Raw genomic sequence first — 11,257 nt, 5'->3', positions numbered from 1 at the left:
CTGTGCTCTCATTCTCAGACATGTGTTTTCCTTACTAGTTTGCAGATCATATCACCACAAGGCCTTTTCACTCTCCATCCCTCCAAGCCCTTTCACCTCCTATAAGCAGTTAAACACCCACTGGGATGCAGGAGGAATTCCACAGCTAGTGTTCAAGACCTTCCGTGCTGCTGCTGGGTTGTCCCTTGCTTCTGCCACCTTACAAAGTGAAGCGGAGTAGTGATGTTGTGTGAGGGCACCAGCCAGAAGCAGCCTGACTAGCAGCTGGAAGGAAAGCTTGCTCCAGTTACCTGGTCTGGCTGAAGAAAAGGTGAAATTTTGTGCCAGCCCTTCCAGGGGAACAGAGAAGCTCATCTGTAAACCATTCTGGAGACAGGCTGTGTAAGTAATACTTCGGTGACCAGGCTTTAGGGCACAAAGGATGTATTGCTTCTTGCCTGTGTTGTGAATCAGGGTCTGTGTTCAATTAATGATCCCCATAAATGAGAGAAGTTTGTAGGCAGATACCCCCTCCAGATAACTCTCTATTGACCTGTAGTTATTATCATGCAGTCCTGACCTTGTAGTGACTATTTTGGGCTTGGTCCCTTGAGCTGAAGTAGCGTGCTCAAGGCTAAGGAGCATTCATTTTGTTCCACAAGGTTTCAGTTCCTGCAAGCAGATGGCTATCAGCATCAGAAGGGAAATGGGGAAACTAAATGAGGTCAGAGTGACCGTACATAAGCAAGAGATAACATGCTCCTTTGAAATGATGAATGAAATAGTTGATGTCTTTCAATGGCAGACTACAGCATTGATGCAGAACATCCCCGGTGGTGTGGGGCTGGTGAAACTGCATGAACACAGCCAGCAGTGTGGTGGGGGGCAAGGTGGAAGGGGGAGAAGGAGGTATGCAGAGCAGAGGACCTTTCTCACATAGCTCAGAGAATGAAACTCACGCTGTCCTTACACGAACCACTGCAGGGTAGGTGGGGGAAGAAGCCACCAGCTAGAAAAAAGGGAGAATAAATTGCTTTCACAAAACAAATGGTGAAAGACAACAGTTAAAATTATTCAGTCACATATGTGTTTTTAAAACGTGATGGCACAGTTAACTGGCAACAACTGGAGAAAACAGATTCAAATAATTTTCTCTATCATATCCATTTGTGATGAACTCTTAGGAAAAAATTATGCAACCTTACTGATAGCAACAGAAATGTGGCTTATATTTAAAAGAGCTACTTCTTGGAAGTCAAAGGTAGGAAAGCAGTGCTGTGAAATATTAGCTACCAGACTGTTTTATGGTAACAACTGTAGCTCTGCAAACCCTAAGCTGTGTGAGAGTGGAGCTATTCTCCTGAATATTAAATATTACTTGAGTACAGCAATAAAGACTTAACATGTGTAATTATCAGAGCCTTTGTCTATGTTATAAATTTAAATGCTTGCTATCCATTTTGGCTTTAAACTGTGGAAAAGTGCAGAGAAAATTCAAGATCTTTTTATCTTGGGGCAGAAAGAGAGATTCTATTTTGCTGAAAAAGAAAAAAAAAGAAAAAGAAAAAGATTTATTCCTTTTATATCTGTTGCTTCCTGAACTTTCATTAAAAAAAAAAATAAAAAAATCCTGTGTGTTTTTAAATATAATTTTAAAGTTTCCTTTTTAAAATCTATCCAGAAAACCTTATGCTACATAAAAGAAAATGGTCTTTCTTTCTCTTTTCCTTTCTCTCCCTCTTTTTTTTAAAACTTAAAATCTGTGTGCTGTGTAAGAAACGTGTGCTGAAGTTTCATGTTTCAGGTAATCTTCTTTAAAATAATGGGAGTCTAGATTGCATCAGTTAGTTTAAAAACTGCTATGCTATTGGTAGGGACAAAATGGGATTAGAGCCAAAATTTGACTGTGTTACTGCCAAAGTCTGTATCAGATTTAAGACACATGCTTCTGCAAGCTTCCATGAAGGTTGTGAAAAAAGTTTTAATACAGAGTTGGATTACAGCTCTCTAGCTCAAAACATTGGCCATTACACTACCATCTGAAAAGGCTGCTGTAAGACGGAGCACAGAATAGAGCAGATTTCTGCAGTTTTCTGGACCACAGATGGATTTTGAATACCTCTTTGTGCCTTGATGGAAGATATATTAACTTCATTAACTGGAATCCAAACCTGATCACTTGTGAGAGTGTGTGTGTATATGTACAGATAGAAATCTATTTAAATCCTTATCATGATTTTCTTTCAAGTGCATGTAAAATCTGCTCTAAGAAATTACATTGTCTAGGTGAATTGTTCAAAATAATTGTTTAGAAGAGTAAAGAGCTAGATATTTGCTCTTGCATTTTGGAATCTTCTGTGAGTTTATGACAGAAAAACTGGAATCTTTTCTTGTCTGCATTGGTGATACAGAAATGCATTTCAAAAGAGACGCCTCTAGCTGTATGACAACGATTGCATAGTAACCTGTGGATTTTAAACATCAGAATGTACAAACCGTGGGCAACTGTGAATATTTTCATAGTTTCTTTTCTGCATTTGCTGCAAGGATCTGAGTATGAGAATGGATCTGTGAAGGTAGGTGATCTCTATTTATTGACATGGTTAATAATCCACATTGCCAGAATTATATAAATTTCATGTGCAAGTTGGTGAGCTTCTTGCTGTTTTGGTGTTTGTTTTTGTTTGTTTGTTTTTTTTTTGCTTTGTTTTGTCTGTTTTGTTTTGTTGTGTGTGCTTTTGTGTGTGTGTGCGTGTGTGTGATTGTTCAGCCATAGAAGAAAGAGAATCTATATAGAAGTTAAATGCATATAAATTGTTTATTAGTTTATTATTTTTACTAGCTGTTATTAATTAATTTTAATATACTTTGTTCTTTTATTAAACTTTTAGTATCAGTCATGCAAGGCAAAAGGAAAATACAAAACAAAGCAGAAGTCAGAGCACTTGGGATACTTTTTAAATGCACTTTTTTTATTTCATGTATTTATGATTTCAGAAGTAAGAACACTGGTGTTGAAAATTTTCCTCTAAAAACACTTGTTCATCAGTTGCTTACTTGTTTGCCAGAAATCTAAGAAATATTTTTCTTTTGTTTTACTAAGAAATGTTGTCCAAGACTTTAAAACAAGCAGCAAATAGTAATAATAGGGCACATTGCCTGAAATTCAAACTTTATTCTGAATGCAATGCATGCAAGAAAATTTAAGCTGAAGTTTCACCTTGAGAGTATGATTTTTTTTTGTCTAACTTTCTGAGAAAATGTGAGAACAGCCAGGACAATCATTTAGAAAAATCAGAACAAAAGCTGGAACAAGATTCTGCATGTGTAGTGTGTCCAAAAATGATTAATTCAGTGTGTGGTCCAGAACAAATTATTTGTTTCTCACTGACAGAGCAAAACAAGCTAATAGGTTTGTTTTCACTTCAGAAAACCTCCTGCTTGCAAGAGATGACCACACACTACTCTGTGAACTGCACTTCATGTTGACCTGAGGTTTAGAAAAGAAAGGCTAAATTATGTACTTAATTGCAGATTTCTGTTGCCAGCACAAGAAGTTAGCAGTGGTGAGCAATGTGTTTTCAGGATGACTAATGCCTAAAGCCTTTGCCTGCTCACCATTCACAAGCTTTTAATTTACAACCTTAGCTATCAGGACTTGGAAGACATGAAGACCAGTGCAATAATTCTCATATACATTGCCTTCATTCTTAGATACATTGCACTGCATGACAAGTCACTGTTTACTCACATGTAGGAATCTCTTTACTTAAATCAGAAAGCACTTTCTAATATAGCATACTAACCACTGTATAATTGGCAATGATGATAACTCTTCCCTCACGTGGAACACAAGTTTATTCAGCGTATTAGCAAATCACTAGTTAGTTAAGAGCCTTTTAATTAAATTTTGAAACCATATCCATTTTGCCCAGCATACATACAAGAGCTCTTCTTGCTCATTTAAACTGGTTTATAGTTTATTGACTGTGATGACATTGCCTAGCAAGTATATGCATATTTGTAATTGTTTTCATTGTAATTTGGCTACCACTCTCAAGGAGCCAGACTAGATGCTGGGTATTCTATTTAATAAAAATAACTGTTAGTTTCCAAGACTATCATGAAGGTATTACGTAGATCACACTAAAAAGGACTATGTTTCACGTGCATTGGCTGCTGATTACCAAAAGGAAAAGACTGTGTTTTTTGTTTGTTTGTTTGTTTGTTTGTGTTTGTTTGTTTTCCTGCTTGTTCTGCCTCTTTCTGATAGATTTTTTGGCTAAGCTGTTAATTATTTTTATTTTAATGTTTGACATAGTGTATTAGGTTTCTGGGTTGTTTTAGCATTTATGGCATGTGGGCTTTTGTGCATGTGTGTGGGGTATATTATAGTGCTTTGTTGTACACAGGGTTATCTGTATTCTTACCAACTGCACCTCAGATTTTACTTGCAGAACACAGAAGTAATGTATTGTAGTCACCTATCATATCTTATTTTAAAAAAGTTCTGTAAGATCAACAGTAATATTGCCGGGATAAAAAACACAAGGTCAGGATGTAGGTGTTAATCACAATTAATGAGACACAGAAAGCCTCCCCTCCTCTATCGTTGTTATAGCAGACCAGGTAACTAAGCTCAACCCAGGACACTTGAAGTTTTAAACCTGTTGATGGACTAAACTATCAGGTGGTGTCAGAGTGGTATCACGTGATAGAGTTTCAGGGGGTTAAGCATTTAAATACTCTCTTTTCCCCTGCCACAGTGACCCTCAATAATGCTGTGAAGGTTAAAAGCTTATTTACAAGTTGCTGTAACTCAGGGAGTATCTCTGCTGTGCTTGACTTTTCCTAGCCCTTCAGAAACACCATACTCTTCTGGATACAGGACTCTCTTTTATTCCCCACGTGTACACCAAGCCCATTAATTCCCTGTCTGCCAGACCCCAGTTCTTCCCTCCTGTCTCCATTTTTGTTCTGTTCCAGTCCAGCATCAGTGGATCCCCAGCCCGTATTCCTGGACCTCCCTGGCTTAGGGTTGGTTTCCCTACCAGGATCCCTTTTGCCATCTCCTTGTGTTACCTTCCTTCCCACTCACCCACTTTTGGGCTGGGATAGCCTTCTCCTTCCTCTGACCCTCAGAAGGTCAGTCTCAGTTTCTCAGTGACAGTCTCAGTGCCCTACTGATCCTGTCCCGACTGATCATGGTTCCCCTCTTCCCTAGCTTCTAGCTTTGTTTTCATGGTCAGAACTTCTTGCCTTTCCATTTTCCTGACCCCAGTTTCTAGTTTTGGTCTCCCCTGATGCTCTCAGGCTAGATATTGCACTCTTTTGCTAATGTTCCTCTTCCCTCTCCACTTTAAATCCGACATCTTCCTTTCCCATGTTGCCCAACCCCTGAAGGAACCTAAAGGAGATGAATGGTGTTGTCCCAGCTCTCAGGTCTGTGGGCTGCTCCTGTGCTGGTCTGCATCCTTGTCCTGCTCAGCTCCAGGCTGGTGTGTGGTCAGCACGAGCCCCATCTGCAGAGTTTAGCTGCTAACCCCTGGCAAGTCTCTGCTGAGCATCCGTGAGCTGCTGCTGTTACATCTGGGTGGATATTTACAGAGAGAGCAGGAGGCACATCTGTGCCAACAAAGCTTCCTTGGGTGTCAAAAGTTTACATTTGTCATCCACCACAAGGAAATGCTGGACATTTACAAAGACAAAATTGCCAGAAAAGGTTTTTGCACAGATGCAGAAGGAGCTTCGTCCTTAACTGCGAGCAAACCATTTTGACCAGACAACAAATCATAGGATCATAAAATCACAGAGTGGTTTGGGTTGGAAGGGACCATACAGATCATCTAATTCCAACCCTTCTGCCATGGGCAGGGACACTTTTCACTAAGTCAAAAAGTTATTAAAATCATTTAGAAGCAGACATCTGGCACGGAAAGTTTCAGCTTGAACACTGAATGTCTGGTGATGTTATAACCAACTGGAAAGAGTCTCATGACAGGAAGCAGTAGGCAGCTTAGTCTGGGGCAGGGCAATCATGTAGGTATCAGACACAACTCCTCAGCTGAACTCATGTCAACATTGGCAGTAATCCCTCTATTTCACACTCCAGTTATTTGATTCAGGTTGCCAGTCTGACAGACTAAATCCTTAGTGAACAATTACATTTCCACATGGGTTTTCTGATGCCTAAGCATTAATTTTTTTCATCATGAAATGCTTAAAAATGCCTTGTTGAAGTGTTATCCTGCCAGTCTCTTACATTATGAAACCCCTCAGCTGAAGCACCACAAACTTAACTGTCACTTTTCCTGTTTCTCCCCCACAAACACATTTTTCCTCTCCCATACAGCAATGACAGACATAGACTACTTTTTTTTTTTTTTTTCCAGAATTTTAAAATTAGGTAGAAAGAGGTATGTCCTATATTCATCAGAGCCAAGAAGACTTTTGCCAGGAAAAGCCCCAGTGGTCTGTCAGACCTACTTCTGTCTTCCAGCACTAGAACTGTCTCTCTGATGAGGCCACAGAGTCCTGATCGCTGAGGGGGTGAGTCTCAGTGCTCCCTGCGCTGTTCTGCCCTTTATGTTATTTATTATGGGGAAGGCAAGAGAAAGTAATGCCCAAGTTACAACAAACTCAGAGCTTTCTCTTTTTGCAGAGGTTTTCTCCCTGTGACAAACTCTCTTTTGGTTCATTAGAGAGAATCCCCTGGCTGATAGGCCTGAGGAATATAATCGAACTTGATGAAATCTGGTCTGAAGATAGAGGGGGTAGATATTCTCAGCCCTGGAGCCAGCTGCTCTCTGCTACATGCACACCTTTTCTACAGCTAATAGCCTTTTTTTTTTTTTTTTTTTTTTTTTTTATCTCCGCACCAAATATTGATACAGGCTTAAGTAGCCATTTCTGTTCTGAAGGATCTTAGATTCAACAATCTCATGTTGCCACTGGGAGATGGACAGAGGCAGAAGCCAGTTGCTGGTCCTTGTCCACTGCCCTGCTCTGCTGAAGGCGAGAGCAAAACTGCAGTTCCCCATAAACCTTAGTGGAGACGCCTTGCCCTTGGGCAGGCATGGAGATACTGGAGAGCCACCGTGAGCTGAAGGAATCGGGAAGCTCTGCATCTCTTCCTTCCTGGAGCCACCTGCAGTCTGTCTGTGCAACCAAAACAGAGCTCTGCAACAAAACCTGAGCAAGTCTTAGCCAAGCAGGGAGTAAGCTTTTATCTGATTATCACTGATGCTGTTTTTCAGATAGTCATGCAGCTAAATGCTATGCAGCACTCTAATAACAGCTTGCAAGTGTTGCTCACTTTCCAGAAAAGATATATGCTAACAGTTTGTCTATCTCATAGATTCTCTTCCTCAAAGGCAACTCCTGGAAGTACAGTCAGCTGCTCAGGAGCTAGGAAAAACTCAATCAGGATTGTTGGAAGCAATTTCTCTCTTTAAGCTAGACTTTTCATCCTTACATCCAGCTTCCTTTCAAAGTTAACAAACTCTTTGAAATACTGATTATGAAATTGTGGTTTTCATATGTTTTCTTGTTATCACTGCTGCTCTTGATTCTCTGTGATTACAATCTCTGATAGGCGTGATGAGCCAAGAACATGTGGAAATGTACTTGCAGCATTCCTGCAGAAACGTTTGCCTGTGCTTTTCCTTCAGGACTGGGAAACTATCAGGGAGGTTTATAGGAAAGCCAATTTGTTCTGACTTATCTGCTACTGACTTAAGAAGCTACAGTGAAGGATAAGACAACAACCCCGTATATTGCCATGCCATGTGGCATCCATCCTTGGCTCTTATCAGTTGGGAAAGGAAATTACAAGCACACTGCTGCTTTATCCAGAGCAGCTCTCACTCATGAGAAAAATCCTTCCCAGCTGCTGCTCCAGTCTAGTCCATCTCAGCTGGGATTGTAATGTCTGTGTATAGAGCAGAGTGCTGAAAAATCCACCAGGCTGTTTAGATTAATCAGATGCAGCATTTGAGAAATTCATTCCATTATTCAGCGGTTTGAAATGAAGACAGCACTAATTAAACTTTGACATCAGTCATAGCTCACATCTGGAGCTCTGTAAAGTCCAGGGGAGGCAGGAAGGCAGGTTCAGAGGGCTGTGGAGAACCTTCTGTTAATTAATGATCACAGAGCAATCAGGGCAAGCAATCAACTCAGGCTCAGCGAGTGTTGCTTGTCTGAGGGCAGTTTGCTGTGGCTTGCTTGTGCTTTCTCCCCCACAGGGATTTATTTCCTTGTTTCTAACCACTGATGTGGTGGTATTGATGCAGCTCCCACAGGAGGCAAACAGGGCTAGGAGAGGAATAACCTGCTTGAAAAAGGGAAAAAATAGTGCATAATCTATCTTGTAAGGTCTCTGCTGGTGTGGCTGCAAGTTTTGTTCTGGTCAGTACTGTCCCTACTCAGATCTGAGTAAGGTTTGCTGGTGTCTTATCTCCTGTCTGCCTGCCTGGGAAAATTAAGTAAGGTACTGTTGTTGTAGGTGATAACTCACTTATTCCCATTCATTAAAAATCTTGTACAGTACTTTTTATCATTATCACTGATAAAAATGATTGGGGTCGGTGTTTCTCTTAGACCTTTCTCACAGGGCAAGTAAGTCCAGTTACAAAACCAGCCATTACTGTTTCCTGGGTTTGACTTTGAGATGTAGTCCCAAACTGATGGCACTGCTGGGGTAAAAAGTGTCCTGAGTTATTTTGCTGCAAGGAGGTAAACGTGATATGATACTTTTCCTAAATAAACCCTTATATGTCCCAGTATGTGCCAGTCCCTTATAAAACTCCACACCTCATCCCTATTTCCCCAGCACATTTTACAAATCTTAATAATTCTTGTTGAGAGTTGGGGAACAAGGACAAAATTCTATGGGCCCCCATGACAGCTGCAGAGTCCCCATTTGGCCATGGGAAGACCAAGCAGAATTTGTTCTTTTATTGAATATCTTTGTAAAAGAGCTATATTTGGGTTTCTACATCAATGAATAGTAGAACTATTGAGAGTGGTGTTTCAGTTTGCTCACATTAAGAAAAAATAACTTTGTGAAGGATATCTGCATGTTTGTTTTCTTTTTACCCCAGATCTGACCTAGAGCTTAGGGATATGGTTTAGTGGAGGGCTGTTAGCGTTAGGTTGGAGGTTGGACTCGATGACCTTGAGGTCTCTTCCAACCTAGAAAATTCTGTGATTCTGTGATTCTGTAAAGGGTATGACCATTCAGCAAGTGGCAGAACGCCACCTAGGCTTCTTACTGTTTTGGCAGAATGGCACTTAGAAAAACTGGGACAAATGTTTGAACACATAGAATTTGGTGATCCAGTGTGGGCACTGCATGGGTTTGGAAAGGGGTGATTACTTTGCTTATTATCAGGTCAGGATGGCTTTGCCAGAACCACAGTATTTAGACCAGAAGCATGCTGAGTGAGTTTTGAGAACTCATTGTCACTATAGTGCAGTCACTATTTGCATGCAGTGGGGAAAGGAATCATATCTGAGTCGTGTTAAATTACAAGACAGTTGCATCATGTTGATGTATCATATGTCACATTGCACACAGTGAATGTGCCATACAAACAGGCAAAACTTTTCACTTTAATTAGCAATGTGACTCAGAAACCATGTTAGGATACTTTCCTCAACTGCTAGGGAAATATTACTTAAGAAAAAATACAATTCCAGGAAAATGTGTGCATGTGATTGGGGTAACATAAGTTCACTCAGTACTGGCAGTGGCTCTGCTTTGTGAAGTGACATTTGGAAATCCGGCCGTACAATTGGCTAGTCATACTTCCAAAACATTTGTTGAAGTGTCTTGGGGCAAACCCAGAAACCAATGAAATCACTAACTGAAAGAACCTTCAACACATTAAAAATATTTTCAAATATTAAAAGAATATATAGTCATCTGATTTCATCCAATTCTCTGTTACTGAGACATTTCAAAATCACTGTCCAAACCCCAGTGATTTCCAATGAAAAATATCCAAAAAAAAGTGACTACAGTCTGGACACATTCTTTGTAAACACCTGCAATATGCTATTTTTGACATGTGTACTGTGTCACAGTGTTAGACAAGCACCTAGGATTGCATATGATGAAGTAAGAGCTTATGTAATGTCTCTAGCTGTGCTCTGTGGTGAGCATTGTGTCTGCCTGAACACACTGCAGCTATGCCAGAGGATACAACCAAGAACAGAAGTAGAGCTTGAGAAAACATACTGTAGGATTCCCATAGCTATCAGTAGCATTTGGGATATACCAGGCAGTTACCACCCTGGGCATTTATGACAATCCCTATCTGTCCTTTCACTGACCAGGCAAATACACTTTGCATGATTACCACAGGAGGGGCCTAAAGGCAAAGTCTCAACGTAGATAACCAGGCTTGAAAAGGAAGAAACTCCACACCACAGTAGACCTATTTCTTTTTTCCATCTCTCCATCTTGTTTTTCCATCACTACCAACAAGACGAGGCATAGTGAGTGCTGTTATCTTCAAAAGCATACTTTAGCTGCTGTGAGTGAGGGAGTTTCCCATGACAGCCAAAAGACCTGGCTGTGGGAAGGAAGATTTGTTTGATGAGAGTTCTAGTTGAACAAAACAAAACAAAACAAAACAAAAAACACATCACAACACCCATTTTAATAAAAAAGATCTATATGGCCAAAAGAGAAATATTGTGAGAAATATTCTGATACATTATCAGTTTCTGATTGTTTAGACACATAAAAGAAATGAAATAATCTGAGATTCATGGTTTCACTTCCAAGTCATGTAATATTCTGCTGTTTTCACTTCTTTGCTTTGAGTATTTAGTTTCATTCAAACCAAATGTTCAGAGTAGAACAACCAAAATGTCTCATGTCTGAGGATTTTGATAATGTAATCACACTACTAAAGTGCAAGAAGTCTGATTTGTTTGCTGTAGCACCAGAAAATATATATTCTAATTGAAAAGGCCATTCAAAATATAAAACAGCTGTTCTCCTGAAGACGCAGGGTAGCTGATATGATTCACTTGTGAAAGCATATCATCCTCAGCTAAATTATAAGCTGTTTATCACCACCTTGACTACTAATCTTAGGAAATGGGTAATTAAGTCTCCTGTTTTCACTGGGCGTGAGGCTGGAGCCTGGAGGAGAGGAGTCTGGAGGGAACTTTTTAACACGCTGAACAGCAATGTTGGAGCAGTCCAGAAGTTGCTTCTCCAGTTTTGGGTCTTGTCCAAATGATGTGCTGACAAAGTTTTATC

General features: G+C 40.2%; 1 protein-coding gene across 1 annotated transcript in view; it reads left to right on the top strand.

The window, feature by feature from the left end:
• Positions 1–1,931: 1,931 nt before the first annotated feature.
• The window catches only part of VEGFD (vascular endothelial growth factor D), a 34,495-nt gene continuing 25,169 nt past the window's right edge, over positions 1,932–11,257 (top strand). Inside the window, exon 1 of the mRNA XM_082784640.1 lies at positions 1,932–2,555. Within this exon, the coding sequence (XP_082640766.1) occupies positions 2,466–2,555 (90 nt within the window). The 5' untranslated portion in view covers positions 1,932–2,465. The remainder of the gene's footprint in view (positions 2,556–11,257) is intronic.

This window comes from Aythya marila (genome assembly GCF_965140915.1).
Source record: "Aythya marila genome assembly, chromosome: 1".
In the NCBI taxonomy this organism is placed as follows: Eukaryota; Metazoa; Chordata; class Aves; order Anseriformes; family Anatidae; genus Aythya; species Aythya marila.
This window is presented reverse-complemented; position numbering and strand designations above follow the sequence as displayed.